The sequence below is a fragment of the Aulostomus chinensis genome, chromosome 24, assembly GCF_037954235.1.
Source record: "Aulostomus chinensis isolate RoL2024-O1b breed Wild chromosome 24, RoL_Achi_v1.0, whole genome shotgun sequence".
In the NCBI taxonomy this organism is placed as follows: Eukaryota; Metazoa; Chordata; class Actinopteri; order Syngnathiformes; family Aulostomidae; genus Aulostomus; species Aulostomus chinensis.
In genome coordinates, this window is record NC_141343.1 from 14,800,001 (window position 1) to 14,821,917 (window position 21,917).

Consider the following 21,917-nt stretch of genomic DNA (forward strand, 5'->3'; position numbering starts at 1 on the left):
TGTGGGTGAGCCGGTGCTGAGTAACAGTGTAAGTTATTGATATAGCCAGTTGATTGACTGTGCTGGAGGGTGTATGTGTGTGTGTGTGTGTGTGTGTGTGTGTGTGCGTTGAAGCCTCCCACCTCGTTGCCGTACATCATGAGGTGGTGTGTGGTGATAAGGGCTTTGAAGACCACCACCCAGCTGGAGTTGGCTGTACGCTCAAAGAGTGTGTCCGCCAGCTGGGGAATGTTCACGTTCATCTCGTTGGTGCAGTGGATCAAATCTGCCAAACAAAGAGGAAATGCTTTTAAAGGTTTGACGGAGAACATTAGCAAATTGCTCTTTACGCACGGACAGAAAATTTAAGAGGCGCAGGAGTATCAAGGACAAACAGTTGAGCTGAATTCTTAAGTGTGGACAGGTGCTAGCTGTTTTCTAACCTCCTCCTCCTCTTCCTCCACCAGCTTTCACTCAGCTGCATCGTCTCTGTCTCACCCTATTCTCTGTTCTCAAGAGATTTGTTAGCAGCAGTTTAAGGTTCATTCCTTCCCTGAACTGATGTGCTCAAGAATATAAAGTTGGTTATATTGCTTGCAGTCTCAGAAACTGGATTTGGTGGGGTCACACGCTATTATGTTAGATAAGCAAACACCTTTTGAATTGGTTTCTAGGGCATTGTTGTAGGCTAACCTGAAGTTTAGCATCTCTCAACCAAATGCCAAAGGGATTTTAACATAGGCTGACTGCCAAAATTACCGCCAAAAAAAAAAAAAAAAAGATAGAAAAAAATCTGCTTTGTGTCAAGTAAATTTATAAGACTTGGACATTTTTTTTTGGCAAGATAATATTCAGAAATGTACCCCTTTGTATCACTTTTAAAGTGTGCATGCCATTGACTGCTGTTCAAAGCTAACGTTATGCTAAGAGTGCACAACACCGCTGATAACTGACTTTAGTGCACTGTTTTTTGTACGATGACATTTTAAAGTCTGCTCCAATCTCTGCAGTCTTGCTCCCAATCGCCATTTTAAAGACACGTTCGAAATTCAATCCAAATTAGCAAAAATGTGAAAATATACATTCGGTATCTTGGATTTCTGTGCAAATTCCCAACTTTTGTGGACAAAGATAATCATTTTAATTCAGATTTGGATGAAAGTATCTGCTCTTGCTTACTTTGACTGACAACAATTTGGTGCACAACATCAGGCCTACATGCTGCCTTTGCCAAATGCCAACTGTGATTCCAACAATTTGTTTCAAAATTCAATTCAAAGAAATTTTTGATGTCCATTCCTATACAATTAACTGCCCTGCCCTACTACGACAATACTCTTGCACATGATGATGAAGTTTGCTTTGGAACAAGTCCCAGCCACAGTGGGATGGTGACTAAAAGAACGCCCCGCTCTTCATACAGGAGCCTACACAGCGATGGCGGAGGTCACGCTCGCTTCGTCCGCTCATTTCATGAAGTCTCTGGCTCTGACCCGAACTGCCTCGATGCAATTATCACTTAAATAGAGATTGATTTGAACTGTTTCTTGCTGAGGTCCCCGAGCTTGTCAAAAAGCCTCAGTGTCTCTACTACGTGTAATACACACTGAACCATCCAATTCAGACACACACGCACTGAAATCAACCAGTCAAATCAGACGTCAGGCTGTTTGTTCCATTTCTCTGGCATCCTCCACTCCTTTCATTCCTTTGCCATCCCATCTCTCTCTCCACTCATCCTTTGTTCTTCACCACAGGACATTATGAGCTGCCGGCTCTTACACCTGGTAACTACGGAAACAGCTTCTCATTACGATGACTGGAGGACTGTAGCCGGAAAAGTCCCATCGGGAGACTTCATCATCATAATCAGATGCATGTACGTGCACATGTCTGGTGCGCACACTCATTCACTGAAGCCCTTCACTACTACCTCCACTCACTTAACGCATTATCTCACTCAAGCACTTGCCCCCCCACCCCACACACACAGTTACAAAACACAGCAATGTACGGCACGATTCTCCATCTTTCACTCGGCATGGTGCCTCCCCCCCCCCCCCCCCGCCCCCCAAGTACAACACACACAATACACAAGACAGGAGGCTATTTAGTCAAAACAAATGAGTGTAGGTTAACGAACATTAGAGCACAATACATGCATTTACCAGCAGTTAGAGGTGAGACTGACAGCAGACCTGAGAAACAGCTGAACTGTAGGTTTTTGTTTTTTTTACATATTGATTGGCAGATTGTTTTAGTCCTTTGAGGGGGGATGTTACAGTGAACTGAATATTAACTGGGTGTTTTTAATACCATCCATCCATTTTCTTCCGCTTGTTCCTATTAAGGGTCGCGGGGGGGTGGAGCCTATCCCAGCGGCTACGGGCGAGAGCCGGGGTTCACCCTGGACAGGTCGCCAGTCCATCACAGGGCCAACACACAGAGACAGACAACCATTCACACTCACATTCACACCTACGGTCAATTTAGAGAATCCAATTAGCCTCGTCCCCAATTGCATGTCTTTGGACGGTGGGAGGAAGCCGGAGTACCCAGAGAGAACCCACGCAGACACGGGGAGAACATGGAGACTCCACACAGAAAGATCGATCCTCGTACCCGCAACCTTCTTGCTGTGAGGCCACAGTGCTAACCACTTCACCACCGAACAGCTGTTTTTAATACCGAACGTCCTAATTTCTGTTAGTCTGACTCTCCTGTATACTACCATTGTGCCTTAATGATTGTGTACTTTTGTTGTCCAACAGGAACTTTGTATCACCGTGGGTTCTCTACAACTTAGAGCCAATGAATTTTTGCATATTTGATGAGTGAATCAGAGCAAACTAAAGTTGAGCAAAGTTTTGTTTCCAAAGATCCATCCATCCATCCATTTTCTATACTGCTCATCCAATAAGGGTTGCCGGGGGCCGACGCCTTCAGGTGAGAGGTGGGGTTCACCCTGGACAGGTCACCAGTCCATGGCAGGGCCAACATAGAGACAGACAACCATTGGCTCTCCCAGCCACGCCTACGGTCAATTTAGAGTCTGGATTAACCTGGTCCCTCTTGATGTCTTTGGACTGTGGAGGAAGCCGGAGTACAGGAGAGAACCCACGCAGGAACAGGGAGAACATGGAGACTCACACAGAAAGACGCCGTGCTGGAGCCAGGGCTTGAACCCGAAACCTTCTTGCTGTGAGGTGACAGTCAGATCATCTTCACTAAATATCACCAATTTTATGATTTTAGAAGCGTGAACGCGAGCATTGGGAGAACAAGGCTAACGTAAAGGTATGAAGGAACCCCATCGGCTAAACTTGACTTCAGCGTTGACACAACTAACTTCACGCTTTTATCTACAGTGCTATGTTTCACATCCACAACAACTTCCTCAGTCTTCCTTAGCCACTTGTTAGCAACCCTTGATATTGGGACATGTTAGCACTAGCCCGCTAACCCTGCCACGACCCCCAAAAGGATAAGTAGTATGGATGCTTTGCTGCTATTTCCAGATACCAGGAAGGTGCAATATTTTCTAAAGGTTATTTGTGTGCGAGAATACCATTTTATTTGAAATACTATGGTGATGCAGATGTCCCGCTTATACATAATATTCAACAGATCATCAAAAAGTATCACACCATATTCAATTCAATGGGTTCTTAATGAAAATGATCACAATGATGTAAAAATGATCGCAATTAGATTTTAGCAAAAATGGTGCAGTCCTACATCCAACAAAATGTCAAAAGGTCTTGAGCTTGAATGGACCACAGACCTTTGTTCAGGTATTTAACTGAAAACCCATTACAGCCCATTGACTTGGAGACGACGGAAATGGACGCACAACAATAGCAACTGACTCATTCCTACGCCACTCTATTGATATCTCTCAACTGGAAACAGGCATTAAGAGCGACCGCCGGCTTTGTTGATTAATTAGTTGCCTGTGCAAATGCCACGCTTGTGTATTCAGTGGGTCCACTCAATCTCCTTGATTTTGGCTTTACCTTTTCCTTTCCGTCTGTCCTCCCCTCAGTCCATCTTGCCTTCTTTTTTAAAAGAGCTCATGTTTTTTCATTAGGTCTGGATTGGTGTGAGAGCAGAAACGAAGAGCAGACCTGATTAGGTCTGTAGGGACAAGTAGTGTGTGTGTGTGTGTGTGTGTGTGTGTGTGTGTGTGTGTGTGTGTGTGTGTGTGTGTGTGTGTGTTAATGTAGAGGGGGTACATGTGCTGACTTAATCAGGCAGAGTGGAAAGCATTAGATGCCACTGATCCCAGACCAGAAAGGGAAGGCTGTAGAGGCAAATGTATGAACAGAATAAAGGAGGGTAAAGCAGAGACAGAATGAAAAGAGAGATATAAGGAAGGAGTCAAAACAGAAAGGTCGAAACAGAAGACATGATTACAAAGAGAAAGAGATGAATGACTAAGAGGAGAGAGTCCCACAAAACATCGTAATAAGACATGAGTGTCTCCTGATACTGACAATTTGCAGGAATGCACATCCACCTCAACAAGCCTCTTTGGCTCTCCCTATCACCTCTTTCTTTCCTGACGCGCTCACCAGCAGAAACACGTCTGAGTTTGTTTCCTTGCCTGAGCAATTCTTCTGACCGCAAATGGAAAAATACATGAGTATAATAATATCGACAATACTCGAGCTCTACCTCCAAATTCTGTGAGCAATTAGCTGCACGCGAAATCTGACCGAGCAAATTGGTGCTGGCGTACGACACGATGGTTCGACAATAGAGGAGTGACAGGGAAACCAATATTAGCCAAACTTGACAAACAGCAAGTGTAAATCAAAGGCTGCACAACTGGCCTGTTCTGATTTGGCTTTTATCCTGTAGCGAGGGGACAGTGATGGCCGCATCTTGTCTTGTAACCCCACTTTGAGACCCAGTTAGCCATTGACTAGCCAGTTGAATTTCCATTTTAATTGTCAAGCAAATTCTAAGCAAACTGCAAAATGTCCATTGTGTGTTACCAAAGACTGATTTGGTTTGCTGGCAGAAGACGGCCATACAGGCAACGGTATCCAGGCATGGCAGAAGAAGGAGGGTTATCAGCCAAAAATGGACCAAGGTCTTGAGGACTTTGGGATGGCCAAATTGTAGTTGTTCTTTAGTGCAACTGGCCACATTACAGTGTATCTGAAGACTGTCTGTACAACAGTGGCTGAAACAGCTTGTTAGTCACGCACAAAGATCCACCTAACGGAGCTTATTCCAAAAAAGGGCTTCCAGCTTTTGTTTTTCACATTTACTCCTCTTGGAAGGACCTAAAGCTACCATTTTACAAAATGTGGCCACTCCATCAACCTTTTCGAATGCGATACTTGAAAATTCACATTGCAATTTGCTGAGGGAGAAAGGAAGAGGACTGTTTTGTAGCAGCTGATTTCCCTGATGAAAAATGTGGAACCATCTTCATTATTTAGAAATGAGATAATTTTGCAACCCTAGTAACATTTCTAAATTATTATAAGTCCCTCTTCCTGCCTTGTGATGGGTAAAAAAAGGTTTTCATTCCATTTGGTATCTTTATATCCAACATATACATGAATTTATGCAAATGTACTAATATAAATGACCAACATCAACTAGAATACATCAAAGTTTTGCTGATGTCTACAAAGACATTGCTTTTGTTCATTAATGTCTTTGTTTTACAGATGAATAATAGTATGTGGTAGTCCAATTAATTCGCAGTACACAAAAAAGCAGTAATTCTTAAAAAAAAAGAAGTAGTTATCATAGTTGTTGAAAACATATTGTTTAGTTAAGATGAAAAAAAGGAGAAGTGTTAAGAGCAACCTGACTATAACACTCCCAGGCACACGTGGGAGGACTGATGGTAAATATGACCTCACTCTTAACAGTGACCTTCTCTGTTCCTCCCCGATCTGAGGTCCATTGTTAGCAGCCGTCTCTTGACCTCCGCAGCCTTCGACTCAGCCACAATAGACCACCAGACACTTCCTTGTACCAAGGGACCAGCGCGAGAGCCCCAGAGCCATGTGACGAGGAAATCTGCGTGTTCGCCAGAGCCACATGGGTGTAGTACACAGGTGTCAAACTGGTCCAGTACAGGGCCGGTGTGGCTGCAGGTTTTCATTCCAACTGACCAAAAGCAACACCTGATTCAACTTAAATCAATCAAGCTGTGTCCACACAGCTCATTTGTTGGATCAGGTGTTGCTTTTGCTTGGTTGGATTGAAAACCTGCAGCCACACCGGCCCTGTACTGGACCAGTTTGACACCCCTGGTGTAGTAGATGATGAGGGATGTTCATCAACGCTCTTTATTCCATCACATTATTTGCTGAATGCTGCTGCGGCCACACAGAGCGTGAGGCAGCGATACAACGTCTCTGCTCAATTCATTGAACTTGTGGGACTTTTATCACTTGGCCTCTAGACACCAACATTGAGGGAAGAAGTTAAATCCTGTAGTCCCAAAATAACTAAACTGAGGGAAAAAGCTGGGTCTCGTGGCCTCAAAAAAATCTAAATTGCCCGCAAAAAAAATTCTCTGTGACCACTCCACAAAGAGAGAGAGAGAGGGAGAGGGAGAAGGAGAGGGAGAGAGAGAGAGAGAGCAGGTGGTCAAGATCAAGCAAAGGAAGAAGGGCAGAAGGCTACAGCAGAGATCACATCTGGCCCAGCTGGTTACCGCCAGTCTGTGCTTGCCTCTCTACGCTTCATCCACCTTTAAGTCCGTGATACCCCCCCCCCCCCCACACACACAAACACATACAAACCACTGCTTCCTACCCACTTTCATCTCAATCTTCCTCTCCTCTGATCATTACACCACATCTCATGTCCCTGGCCTGCTTTCCATCTCATTGTCTGTCGGATGTACCTCAAGCTTGTTATAAAACAAGAACGTAAAAAAACTCGCATTGATCTTCACCAAGGTTTTTCTGTTTTCATCCAGTGCGTATGTTACTAATAATAAATGGTCACTAATTAGCTGTTGCTACGATACATTTCCTTCTCTCAATCTGTTCTGTTGTACTTAATCCTCTTCAGCCACACAGGATCGATAGCCAGGCTAGAAATGACAAAGTTATGGGTGTAACGGTACCGTTAATAATAATCATTTAATCATTAGCGATATTGCTAATAGTGGCAGGACTCATAATCTATATATCTATCTATCTATATAGATATAGATATATAAAAATCACTTATGTTTTCTTTTCCTCTTTTTAAGGAGAATAAATGGGGGATCCCCAAAAATGTACGAATTTCAATTGAAAACATCTACAAATTCCCTGATGAGGAGGTGGAGACCAAACTGAGCTAAAGGAGAGTCATTGCATCACTTTTAACTCATTTAATAGTGAAGGTTGACTTTAAGTCAATGCAAATATATTGACTTGACGTATGGCAGATATTGGGTGGGTGAAAGTTCGCCATAACAACTGCCCTAACATAAATTCCGTTACTGCACTTTTATTGACTCAGTGACTCAAAACAAACTTTGAGTCCTCGATCAAAGTCCCCTGAAGCAGAGTCAACATGGTGGTCCAACTGTTCTGAAAACTGCACTCCGTCGATGCGACTGAGCAAGTGTTACGTTGAGTTTCCACCTCCAGATTTGGGATGTCATTTTGTTACTTAAACAATGTGGTTAAAACTTGTCAGTAAGGCATTACTTGACACCTCTGTCTTACTCTATGAGTTTGACGCATTCCATCCCTCCACACGTCCTCCAGAGACGACCAAAGGGTAGGACAGGTTCACGTTACTGGAATTCCTTAAAAAGGGGCTACTGAGGAAATCTTTCTGGACAAATCTGCACTGAAGGCCCTTAATATGTGGAAGGAGACAATATTTCTAAACAGTTCAGTCTCAAAATGCTTTGAGGTACCACAACTGTAGACGATCATGTAACCATGAAATGCTGCCCAGGATCGACCCTTCCGTCCTTCCTGCCACAAATAGGCCCAGCAAAGACGTTAGATCCAATTTATTGGTTTCATTTAGTCTCACTAGCATTAATTTCATCTTCCATAGAGACTGAAAATATTTGTCCGCAAACCTATTTCAGATTTCGTCCGCTAAAATGAGGCTGACAGACATTTTTGGTAACAAATAAAGACGCCAGAAGAATCCAGGTTCCACAGCAACCACATCTAACATCGATCAAATTAAAACTCCACAGCATTTTAGTCAAAAGACCAAAGACTTAGACAACATCAGATACCCAAAAACCTGAAGTCACCGCCAAGACCTTTATTTTTCCCTTCCAAATTTGCCCAAACTAGACTAAAACGGTTGTTTCTCTTGGACCAAGATAAAACTCTGCTGAGACTTTTCGTCAAACTGAACTTGACAGAAGAGAAACACGAGGAGGGAGACTGAAGATGATGAAAACGAACAAAGAAATTTGACACAGAGCAACATCCCAATCAAAAAATAAATGCCAAAATGAGCAATTTCTCACTTCAATGAGCTACCGACTGTTCACAGTAAAATAATATCTCACGTTAGGTGTGTTTAGTCAGGAGAGGTTAAACCTGAGAGGGTGATTAGAACGGTTCATCCTCCTTTCATGTTCTGAAGTGGCTTTCACTGGTTTGCCATATGCTTCCCTCGTCAGTGAGCATCTTTTTTGGGGGCTTTTCTTCTTGCTCGTACGAGAGCGTATTGAGAAAAACCTTCAACGATCATACGAAATATGCGATTGTGTGTGAAGGAAAATGGCTGAGAGCTATAATATCTGCAGCAGGACTAAGACACATCCACTGATTTTTTTTAAAAAAATTTTGATCTCACAAGAATTGTCTCTGAGTTGGTCAAAGGTCTACAGGGCTGACGAACGCAGGTTTTTGACAAAGATCAGGTTCACAAAATGGGGATGCTTGGTTATCTGTTTGTAAAGGTATGAATGAAGGTTAAGTTTCCAGTATAGATAGTTTCACTCTGTGATTGAGAAACCGCCCATGTACTGATGACTTAGCACCACCTGCGACAGTTATATTTGGCTTCCACATATTCCATGACTGTGGCAGGGTGCTCTCGTTCCAAGCAGTGGAGGGAGGTTTGGCTAACAAGCCCAGTGCACAATGGTCAGCTAGAATGGGGTTATTAGCTACTATTAACACTGACACTGACATGTACGGATGGTACTTGACAACTGATATTGTTCACTCGGAGAATCACCACTGTATGGCTCCAAACTAATCAATTTTGGATTGTTTTTTTTAATCAATGCCAGCATTTTTTCCTGACATTTCCTGGTTTCATAACAGTGATATCATTCTATTGAGAAGGAATAGTCGTGGAGCAACGTTTTGACTATATTCAAATGTTATTGGCCGACACGTCAGCGTTTCGGCACTGTGTTCAGACTAAGAGACAATAAAATTGCTGAAAATCTGTGAGGGCCAACTCTGTTGCTGAAAATTTCACAGGAACCGAAGTCAGCTCAAAGGCCAGAATTGCGAATGGCGTCGATATGGATAAAATCTTAACCAATTCCCATCTGTAGCATCAAGCCTGAGCATTACAACCACATGGTTTGGCTCTGTGTAAATAATCAAAGCGTAAAATTCTTTGGGTCATTCCTACAGTGGTATTCCTAAATCCCTGGAGGGAAAAAAAAAAGGGGCTTTTGTCAAGAACACTTCCGCAGAGACTCGCTAAAAACAGGGGTTGAAGGTCTCATTCATTTGAAGGACAATCTCAGAAGTTGCAATTGCCAATCTTAAATAACTAACTGAACAACGGTTGTGCCACAGTGTCGACGTACTCTTCTCAAAATCTGAACGGTAGACACCAACAGATGGATAAGAAACCAGACTAAAGGCACCAGGAGGAGTGTGGCCCCAATCTGCTAAAGATTAACACTCCGCAGTATCAGCACCTTGTCTGGCATGTACGAGTAATTTCCTTCTCTCTTCTATCTCTCTCCACGTTGGGGGCTGTAGAAAAGGTTTGTCTCAAAAGAGGATTCCCCGTCCGCCCCTCCCTCTGTCTTTCTTCCCCTCTCAAATCCTCCTGATAAGAAGAGGGATAGAGAAGTGTGAAGAATTGTAAGCCAGCTAAATTTGAAAAGCTTCCCGTTTTGGCCTTCCATAAATACTAAGCCAGTGTTTTCTCACACAGCAAACCTTGATATGCACCTTCAAGAATATAAAAAGACAAGTCTTGTTTCATGACGTGGACAGGGGAAGTAAAGCTTTTCAGAAACAACTAAATGCCAGCTAACCTGTTACATGTAATTGCTCGCATCAGCCATATTCAGAAATACATTGTCTGATTCCGTTGTCACCTAAAAGGCTCAAAAACACCAGTGAAGAATGAAATTGCCTTTTTGGCTATGAGGAAACACGTGATTATGTGGACGAGGAGGAATTTGCTTTTAGGCTGTGCCACCGCCTAAAGAGGACAACGAAGACGGATGATGGCCTTTTTTCTTTTTGTCACTTAAGTGAGATTGGAGAATATTTTAGCAACGTCTGGAAATGTTGGCGGAGTGAAATGGCAGTCTTCATAACTTAGAAATTGCATTTTTATTTACCCGCCTCGGTGTGTTTGTTGTTCTCAAAGGTTATGCAAAAGGTTGGTATGAAATATGGTGCCCCCAGGGGCCATGGTGCAGTACATAAAAACAGTCAATTAAAAACAACTCAGACCTACATTCAAAGTTGAAGTAGAACCCTCACGTGTCCATGTCATTATATAATCCTTCCATGCCCCCTGCAGTCAGGTGGGAGCCGGACAGCCGGTGTTTTTTTAACCGAGTGGCAGCGGGTCAGATCCAGTGGACCAACAGTACTTGAGGTAGAGAAGTGAAAAGATTGTAGGAGCGCCTCCACAGATCAGCGCCAATACCAATGCTCTGACCTTATAACTCAGAACAGACATCCGACAGGGCTGCAGAAAAGTTTATTTTTTACCTGAAGTTAAAAAGGAATGATATAACAATGTCTTATTTGTCTCTTAAATACGACGCTGTTGACACCTTAGCTTAGCATAACAGAGTGGCATAGGCCCAAAAACCCAGAAATAAATCAGAAATTTTGAACAGGTCTCTGTATGACAAACTGGAGAATGGCATTGGCATTTTTAGACTTTAAATTCCTGCCATTGAGAGACCCGCATATGATGCGCTTATATCGGGAGATATGCCTGTGTGAGCCATATAGTGGTTAGGTTATTGGTCATATTTGTTGCAAGAGGTAGAGGCACAGGTGGGATGATGAGGAGGGAGACAAGAGTTGAGGAGAAAAGAAAATGAATATGGTAGAAAACAGCAGAGAATCACCAGAAGTTGGTCTTTTATTAGAGCTGCTCCAGTTCTATAGCTTTAATTTTGCCCGTGAGGTCTTAAATAAGAGTGGCTTCTCCTCTCTTTTGTGTCCCCGTCTCTCTTAGTCACACAGAAATAAATAGAGTGAAATGCAGACAGACTCCCTCTCCTACTGCACTACGGGTCGACTGGGGAAATCTTGTCAAGTGAATAGGACTGAACTCTCTGCAAGGGTGTCTCTGGAACGTTGCGAGAATGGCAGTCAGACAGACGCACATGCACACAGGTAGAGTACAAGCGGTTGAACCCAGCCAAAGGCACAGGAGAGAACACTGCTAAAAATAATCCCACATCAGGACGGGGCAGGAACAGACGCACTGAATGTTCCCAAACACACTAACGTTAGACAAAGCCTGTCAAACCATATACTGTCATTACTTAACACTCAGTGGAATGTAAATTCAGTGGTTCCTCTGCGTAGTACAGTGCATCTGAATTTGAACCAGAAAAATCACAGCACAAGATTGGACATTTATCAAAGCCTGATGGCCTAAAAGAAAAATAAATATTCAAGTTACATGGCCTACAAGGCCTTTGCTGACGCAAAAGGAACTCACCAAACTTGGTGCTTGGTGTGTTTATCCTGTTTATCTTAGCGTTTAGGATTAGAAAAGAATCCGAATGAGAGTCCAATGATGTACGCTGAAAGCTGCAGCCGACTCAGGAACCGATTCCTCAGCCATCTCGTCTTTATCGTACTACAGGAGTCGCTGAGTGAGCCAAACATAGCAGCACCCATGACCTGATTTCCAGAGAGCTTCTGTTCAGAGCTTATTGTTGCAAGGATTTAAATCTGGCACTTCCTTCATTGTGAACATCAACTCTGTGTGGTTTACTTGAGAAAGATGAGCAAAAACAATGGGAAGAAATCCCATCCTAGCTGTGGCAGCACCTTACCATTTTCCAGACCCTCTCGTGACTTAAAACAACCACACCAAAAACATTTAGTTTGACGAGGGGTCGGACCGTAAAATAGGGCAGGTCTATTGGTTTATTTCGGTGGAAAGCCGTTAAGATGCAGTGTTAGAGCGTTGGGCTATGCAAGGCTACGTGTAAAGTGATTTTTTATTTACAAATGTTTTGACTCAAAGAGTTGCATACAAATGAAAAATAAAGCTTTAGTGGCTTTAAGCGGTGTCGTAAGTAACGTACGGATACTGAAATGTGTAACATCATACATGTATTATATGTGTATGTATTATAAACCGTATCAGACGTTTGTTTATGCGTCCTCTGTGCTGTTGAATTTGACCTGTTCATGCAACGACCTGTCAAATGTACTGTAGGTTTGTTCCTTCAATCACTACACGAGTGCACAGATGGTATTACATATTCACTGACTATGTAGTGTGTGGCATGTTTGTAACTGATTCAGTACTCCCAGTACAAGCTTAAACACACACTCGCTCTCCCTCTCTCCACATGCATTCCCTTGGGCTTCACTTGAAACAGACGTATCCAGACAGTCAGCAATAAGCCGTTTTCCTGCCTGGTAGTCTAAACTGGGCCTATCTTAGCTCTGCAGCCAGGGAGGGGCTGTCCTGCTCTGTTTAGATAGCATTAGACTCACCTCACATCACTTAAAACACGGGCGTCCACGTTAGTTAACCAGCTACACCCAGCAGCTGCTCTATCAGGGTTGGAATCAATGCAACTGAAATAGCGGGAAGTAAAGCAGGACTTCTCTATCCTTTAATGTCCTTAAAATGCACAGAGCCCTTTCACTTCTCTGGAGGTTTTTGTCAGTGGTATTCCGAGGACAGCTATTAATTATTAAATGCGTCTATACAGCGTAATGCGAGAGCAGTAAATCCAGACTCCACAGCAAGTCCAGCTTAAATTCATCATTCATGTCTTCTTTGAGCACACGACACTCTAGCTATTGTTCGGTGTTGGGTCAGTTTCAGGTTTTACTGGTGCTGTCTGGTGTACCAGCTTAATCCACCTTGTACTGAAGAAGAAACAAAACAGCACAGCAGCATTTTGGATTTGAAGCTCACAGACGAACAAGATTTATGATGAATCACAGGTCAAAATCGCCGTCACACAGTTGGACACTGGCGAGCCTTGATGGCTCAATTTTCAACTGCCGAAGGATGTTGTGTTTCATGTGATTTCAGCATCTAATGAGTCATCAGCAGCTCTTGCACACTCAGATTTGTATGTGCTCCACATTATGGAACAAAATGGCCAGATGTGCCAAGATGACCTATGGGCACCCGTCCATATGTAAACTCAAAGAGTCGAAACCCCAAAAAGCTGAAACAGAACCAAAAATATGAAAAGGCCCTCAGCTTGTCTCCTGAACTAACCCAGAGGCACACAGATGCGCAGACAGAGCCAGTCAAAGGTTGGGATGAAGGTCTACTCCAACACCACATCAATTTGTCATGCAAGTCTAACCTAGTTTTAAGGTTTGGCCCGACACGACATGATGTCGAGGGGTATGTGGGGCAGCAGAGCTCAGTCAGCTGGTAAAAACAAGGTGGCATATTGGATTAAAGCTACTGAGTAGAAAAGACCCTGAAAATGCACCTAATGGTGCACGACAGGGATGACATATTTTTGTAGGCCAACCTGGTCGTTAGCATCTCTGTGGGTTCCCTCAAACAAAAGCCGATAGGATTGTTGCATTTGGATTTAGAACATAAAATGAGGTCCGTGGCAAACAAAAGCTCTCGAGACTTACACGGCTTGTTTCGCAAATGCTTTTTTGAAGCATAAATGCAATTGTTTGTTATGCTACTGGTTAAATTTACCACAGATGAAAGACTTCTATGTCAGCACAACTAGCTTAGCACCTCTGTCTGTGACAACCTTTGCAGTCCCAGTCTGCCATTTTTCAAAATATGAAAAGCTTTGAAATTCATTGGGGATGGCTTGTATTTTGTGGGGGAAAAAAAACTTAAAATAGCATAATCTGATGTTAATGACATTTATTATATCAGGCCTGAATCCAAAAACCCATGCAAAACCACAAAAATTACTTATAACTTAATGTTAAGTCCAACAACGCTAACCTATGCCTTTCCAGGTTTGAGGACTCGGTTATCTAAAATCTGGCAATTACATCACCAAAAGAAGGTTGTGACTTAACATGTTTGATTCAAATTCATGCTTAAAATGACAAGGAAATGCTAGGTTTTGTTAGCCTTGGCAAGCTAGTCATCACACTACGATAGATCTAACGAATCAATGACACATGACGTGCATCTTTACAGGTAGCCCGGCTGGCAGCGCGGAGGTTACCTGGGCAAACCGGCTCAATTAGCGCAAGCTCCACTGCATGACCAAGGTTGTAAAAACAGCACCGTTACTACAACTATGGCAGATTTCACCACTCAACTTCCCCTGTCAAGTGAAGTCTATTTAACACAAGCCAGTTGCCTGCCTGCCTGGTTTGCTGCCATGACAACAGAGTGCTGGTGGAGGGGAAACTAGACTTGACTTTGAGTGTCACAACTACTCTCTAACTGCTGTAAGATGGCGAAACAATCAGCAGTTCAATGACGCCAAAGTGGAAAGAAGCTGCCTCAGAAATGTGTTGCATGACAATCACTCGGCCGCTTCTAAAGGCTGGATCAAACGCAAACTCTCCCTCACCTCCGCAACACAGGCGTGCCTGCAAACACACACCTTTTCCAGCCCATTTTAATGGCCCCTCCTTGGCTTTTATGGTGATAATTTCCATAAATAGAGTGGTTTATAGTGGGTTTCAAAAATGACGGGAAGGACTGCCGTTGACACACAAGCCAGGGTTAATTGAGGTGGACAGTCCTAATCATGAAACTAAGTGGCTTTAAAACGGTACTTCTTTTCGCTGCTGGTGCATGAATGTCACTGCTGCTCCAGCTAACACCGCAACACCCCCGCCCCTCACCCCCCCCCCCCCCCACACCCATTTTGCACACTCACGGCTGGCTCTGGGTATACATGCAAATGCGCCGGTGAGCTCATTCACAGCTTGCTGTCAGACAGCCACAGCTGCTTGCAGTGAATTTGAGTCAAGGGGGTAGGGGGTGGGTGATTATGGTTGTGTGTGTTTTTGTAGATGAATGGAAGTCAACAAAACAACCTATCTTGGGGTGTTTTTTGTTTTTTGTGACAGGTTTGCAGCTGCAGGATCTTCTTCCCTGTAGTACCTGAATCTCTACTGTACTGTGCTTCTTCAGCTCAGCACACAGTAGGAGCACACACGTCGACATGACTATATTTCCTTCATGTACCGGGTTCAGACCAATTAGAGCCTTGTCTTCATGTCACTGGAGGGTCATTTGAATGTGTAGAATGTAGAAAGCTGAGTGAGCGGCTAACTAGACGCCACACCTGGCAGCTGGTGTTCAATATTTTACTGACTGGTCAGATCAGATGGCTGGAAATGTGGCTGAGTGACGATCAATCTACCTGCCAGACAGCTACTCAACAACGCCAATTGACAACCTGCCTGACCGAATGACCACCCAACTTATAAGCTGCCCTTCTTCCTGCTTCCTCATTGTACTTGACACCCTGTTACCTTCATGGTATGATCATCAAATCATGTACAAATACCAGGCTCTCATGTAGCACTGCTTAACAAAACTCCCCCCAATGGCACAGAGGTTGTTGCACTTGCTAAGAAATCGATATCCCGCAATTATTAAGCTTGACGTGGCGCATTGGCTGTTAAGGTCTGGCCAAGTTCACAAAGGAGTGGAGACAATAAATGACTTTTGTTGAACGTCAGCAGCTGAGTCTTGTGAGCCAGGAGGAGTTGACGGATGTGAGGCAGCTGAGCTCAGGCATTGAAAAAACATGTGCATCCCATACCGACAAAGTCTCTTCCCAGAAACAGAGCTCAGAAACCTGACTTGCTCCCACTGATGTCTACCAGGACATTGGGAATGTGCTTGTGTCCCCATCAGAATGTATACAAATGATCGGTGTCACCTACAAAAATCAACATCTGATCAGGTCGTTACTGGATTCTGCTGTGGCCCTCGGCCCTGTAGGTTTAAAGCATTGCCTTCCTGTAAGACCGCCGGGTTCTACTCAGCAACATTCCACTGCATAAGCAGTTTTAACCTAAGCTTTGTTCAGACTGCCAGCCCAACTCCGCTACTTGGCACATCCAGATTGATATTAGAAAGACTATACAGCAATAAATTAATAAATAAATAAATACAAATCACAGAGTAGTCTTTTAAAATTAGATCCTGGCCGCATTGGTCTGGACAGTCCACTTCAGCTTGCCTGGTGTTCTGTGCATGTTTCATGGGACTCAGCATGAGGCAGTATCTTCATGGCACGCAATGCGACGGCAAAAAGAACACATCTCTACACAGACGAAGAGACGAACACTACCACGTCATAGATCCAGAAGGCGTCTATTTTTCTCTCAGTCTTTGAATTTCAGTCTGGGTTTTTGACAGGGACGCCACCCCTGGCTGGACTTGATATTTTTGAACTGGGACCTTTAGAACTTGGGTCAGGTATCCTGTAAAGCCAGAAATACGGCACCGCAGGTTAAGGCACCCGCAACATGTGCCTGACACAGTGACTTTGACCTCAGTCCACCAACATATTTTCAGTTAAACATCGAGTCTCACTGGACTTCTGTGCCAAATTGTTTTTTTTTTTTTTAAATCCCCCAAGGTTTTACTGATATAGAAGGTTAACTAGAATGGTACAGACGGACAACCCGACAACACCAGGCCTTAACCCTAACAGTTGAACCGCCAACAGCTGCCATGTCTAAGTGTCAGATTTGTACCCAACATTGAAGTAAATAGAGCAAGTATCGGACATGACTCAGGTATAGAGAAATGTGACGAAGACATCCCTGACTCGTTCTTCTTGTCCCACCAGCACCATTTTCACATTCACCATGACTCAGTTTGGCCTTTCCTGGCTTCATTCTACACATCACTACCAAGAACCAACGGGCCATGAAAATCAGTGTCTCTGAATTCCAACACCCACTGAGAAGCAGGCATTTGCTCCCTTTGCTTTTGCTGATTACATTCAGGTGGAGTAGCGTGGCGCCATCTCCGCTCTCGGAACGACGCCAGTGATTTCGATGTGCGAGAGGTTTACCCAAAACATAAAAAGCCACCAAAGCTGTGATTTTTCTACCGTGAGCTTTCACAGCCTTGTCTTCTTCTCTCCTTGAACACAAGCTGAGCACAATCTGTCCTTTAGGTGATGAAAAACCTTTGCTTTTCGGTGCTTCTGCCACTTGTTTTTGTTTTTTTTTGTCTACTTCAGAGTCGCCTTGAAATCCGCCCAACAGGAGAGACGGCGGTAAAACTTTCCTCAACCGGTTGCTGATGGTCACGAGACACAAATTCAGAGAATAAACTGTTGCTGCCACGTCGTCACCTTGCAGGATTACACGAAACAGGTCAGGTCAATTTTCAAATAACCTGTTTGAGGGGTGTAGCATGAGGAAAGAACCAGCAGCCACAACAGCACTGATTTTAAACTTTGCCATAGTTACAGATATTCACTCTACAAACTTGCCCTCTAGTTTTCTTAACATTACATTTTTTAAAAGATCTTTTTAAGTAGAGCTAAAACAACAGAGTCACTGGAAAGACTTCGAAAATCAACAAACATCCAAGAAGTTATGCAACCCTTGGGATCGTGCTGTCTGAAGCTAGAACGTATCCGTTTGTGCTTCGCTTTCGCTACCTGCCGTCCATCCCGCTCCACAGTTTTGGCGCCCCTAACGTCGCTTCTTTGGGAGGTGCTAGGTTAACACAAGCTACTGAGAGAGAAAGGTGGCCTCGGGCATTAAATGCCATCATGGCGAGAAAAAAAAAAGTCAAGCCCAAAGCCCACGGTACGTTTCAACTTTATTCCAGAGGTCGAAATTTCAAAGCTCCCTGTTGGAACTTTCAAGCAGACCTCTGAGTAAAATGAACTTAAGTCAAGATGATGTTGGAGGGCTTTTTTTTTTTGCTCCTTACGGCAGAGTTCCCTCGAAGAATAACGTTGGCCGTGTACTTCTACAGATTTGGTGAAGGCTGCAAAACATCATCAGGGAACAAAATATGCCAGTCCCAAAGCCGGTTTGCCAGAAAGCCCGTTTCCAAGTTTCATCCAAAATTCAATGTAAAAATTCCACTAGCGTTTCGCCAACGCTAACTTGCAGTTTGATCTGTGAATATTTGCTACCGCTGCTGCATTCTTTAGCAGTTGCTAACAAGCAGCTAAGTGAGACGACAGAAGTTGACAATTGTGGACATTTAACATGCAGAAGCAGAACGTTAGCTTACACTTTTATCAATCATACTGACATTCAAACATCATAAAATTTGGATTCGTTTGTGTTGATTGTTCATCGCACAGCTGAGTCTCAGCAATAATCCAATACGCGATGTAGAAATCCAACTGGTTAGTGGTTTGGGGAACCCCTGATGATGCTCGCTTCCAGGCTGACCCGGAGGTTGGCATCGCCCTCCCCTGTAGAGGAACGTCACTTTGGGATGACGGCAGCCTTGAGCTTATCGTATTTGCGGCCGTTTCTTGTGGTGTTCATGACGTTGCGGGTTCAAATTTTCTACACTTTTATTTCACAAGTTGTGTTTGCAAATTCCAGGTTCATTTGAAGGCACCACGTTGTTTCAATGATGTTGATTTTAACTCCAGTGACACGATGTGCACAGGGGGGGACAACAAATTTACAGTATTACACCCCAGCAGCCTGAATGCTAGGCTAAGGATCTACTCACAATCCAGATGTTTCTTCTTGGGTCCAGAGACTTCGTGTGTGGTGGCTTTACACACCGCCTTACTGATGGCAGAGCCGGTCATGCTGTGCTGGGCTGCTGCGATCCTATCCGTGATCGATTGGCCCGACATTGCTTCTGCTGTATCAGTGTGTGTGTGTGTGAGCTCAATCAGCTAAAATAACAATCCGATCGGTGGATCAACTCCCCACGGCGTGACTTCACCGTCAAGAGGCGGTCAACAGTCTCCTCAGGTGCGCAGGAACCTGTGCAGCCTCCTCGGGTCGCAAAAAAAAACCCCACAGATGGACCCTTTAAAAATTGTTTGGCAACTGTTTATTCTACCTATCTATCTATCTGTCTGTCTGTCCGTCTGTCTGTCTGACAACACTTCTCTTAACTATCTAGTCTGTGTTAGCTAATGTTTCCACTGCAGCACTCAAACCAGGAAAGAGTCCCACTGTGGAATTTGTAAACACCTGAATTTACTTTCTGGTCACAAATAAACATAGCTAACTAGCTAGTTTACCACCCGAGTTATGAAGAGCAGTAAGAATAATTTATAAAGAGAACATAAAAGATCTGAACAAAAAAAAAAGGGGGGGGGAGAAAAGCAGGAATTATCCGTGTGAAATCACAGCCTCAGACACCCCCCTCCTCCAAAAAAAAAAAAAAAAATCTCGAGTTCCTCCTCCACGTCAACTTGTTAGCTTAGCTTCTTACAGGTCGCGTGGTAAAGTGTGTGTGGAACCCTTCCTTGGGTGTAAAAAGTAACCAGGAAAGAAGTGGAACATTGTTTGAAGTTTTTCAGGAGGTGCCGAGGAGCTGACAGCGAGGGCAGGTGGAGTTTAACCCGTTGTGAAAAGCTGCGTTTCGCCGGGGGAGAGAGAGCCAGAGAGAGGACGAGAAAAAAAAAAGAGCTAGCAGCAGTTAGCTAGCCTGCCTGGCAGCGGAAGAGCAAGAGAGCGAGTCCCGGTGACAGAACAGCGGAGCCGGCAAGTTAAAAATGACAGCTCCCTTATGTCCAGAGCTCGCCTCCACGGTCCTTGGGCTCAGTCGGTGCTCACCACCGGTTGCCACCTCCACATTATGGGTTGGTTTCTTCCCCGACGGTCCAGTCTTGTCCTGTCCGTCTGAGAAGTCTCGCCAGCGGTTTCTTCTCACAGACTGACTGGCTGCTGCTGCTGGTTGCTGCTTCTCACCGGACAAAATGGCAGCGTAAAAAAATCAGCTGATCTCACAACCGAGATGCGTTCAGGAGCATGTCCTGAGACACGGAATTTAAAGTGTCAGTTTTTGGGCTCTTCGCTGCTTCCTTTGTTTTGTCTACAATGTCTGTTTTTACATTTTATTTTACGTATGTATGAAATCAAACAACGGATGATCAGCTCTGATCACAACGAGTACAAAATTAAACTTTCAACAGAAATAGTCTAACACTGTGATTGCAATAGTTCTTAGAATTATTACTGTAAATTGTACTCATTTTATATTTTCTTTTGATGTCTGTTGCTGCTATTGTGGTTGTTCATTTTATACACGTCATGCATTATCAGGTAATTTAGTTTTTGGAGTTGGATTTGTGTGTGTGTGTGTGTGTGTGTGTTTAACATTATTCAGTTATCATATAAGGAGATAAATACACACGCAACTCTAAAGTTTGTAAAAATGATCCCAGAATTAACGATTGGAATTAATTTAAAATTAAATTGCTTAAAAAAACACAACCTCTGATTATTAGTCCATTCATTTTGTTTTCAACTGACAGAAAATGATGAAACAAGTGGCTCTTTATTTTTCTATGTTCTGACAGTAAACAGATGAGTGACTTGGAGGTTCATCAAAAATAATGATACAATATGAAATATTAACAAAAGATTTCATGTCATTGTAGGAGCTCACCTTTAGACCAACGATCATGTGATCATCATGTCATCAGGGCTCACTGTCCTGGGATTAACATTTCCAAGCGTGTTTAAGTGCTTGAAAAGTACAAAGTACCAGAATCCTTCGGAAAACTCTTTTAAACTGGATTCAGAAGTACCTGAATATTAGAGTTTCTGAAAAACCAACGTGTCTGATGACATTTCTGTGCTTTATTTCATGTGTATGTTGTATCACATGGCGTAGCTTGTTGTTACCGTCGGATAAATGTGCTCCGGTTGGTCCCAGCATGGATTTCTGTTCCTTTTTCAAGCAGAAACACACCCCTCAGAGAATGTACTGTCTTAAAATTTCACTCTAAAAACAATTTATGTGGAAGCAAATATTTATGAACCTGCTAGCAGAACATATGATGTCATCAACAGAAGATGTTGTAAAACATTAGATCGTGTGCCTTCCAAATATGTCCCACTGTCCCTGAACGCATCATTAGTCCATTCGACACGACCGGCAGAGTGAGTGCTGCCTGGGAGGTGCACAGATGAAATTGTTGTGGAATTGATGAAACAAAAGCATAAGATTTCCAGTGTATTTGCATTGCGCGCGCGCGCGCGCGCGCACACACACACACACACACACACACACACACAGACACACACACACACAGACACCTTCCAACCTGTGCGCTCTCCTGTTACACGCGCACGTTTGGTGGCGCAGTAATCCAAATTTAAGGTGGTATTGAGTAATTCCTCAATCGCCACCGTGTCCTTGTTTGACTCCAGACTGTGTGGAACACAGTGTGCTGGAGAATCAGAGGGAAGCGCTCAGGCTGCACGGAGCCCACCGGGTATCCCACTGGATCTGAGGCTTGAATAAATCAAAGAGCGCTTCACACCCCGTGCCGCGTTCCCGCTCATCATACATGCATCGATTCTCACTGCAGGCATGTAAGCAGTCTGACGCGATGCAGTTTTTCAATATGGGACCACTTCAGGGAC

At 43.8% G+C, this 21,917-nt stretch overlaps 1 protein-coding gene across 6 annotated transcripts in view; it reads right to left on the reverse strand.

Moving 5' to 3' along the window:
• Positions 1 to 20,228, reverse strand: part of LOC147238823 (phosphatidylinositol-binding clathrin assembly protein) — a 79,413-nt gene extending 59,185 nt beyond the window's left edge. For all 6 annotated transcript variants that reach the window (XM_086197864.1, XM_086197862.1, XM_086197860.1 and 3 more), the window contains exons 1-2: positions 19,036 to 20,228; positions 123 to 265 (exon numbers count right to left, since the gene is read on the reverse strand). In XM_086197864.1, the coding sequence (XP_086053990.1) occupies positions 123 to 265; positions 19,036 to 19,165 (273 nt within the window). In that variant the 5' untranslated portion in view covers positions 19,166 to 20,228. The remainder of the gene's footprint in view (positions 1 to 122; positions 266 to 19,035) is intronic.
• Positions 20,229 to 21,917: the final 1,689 nt, after the last annotated feature.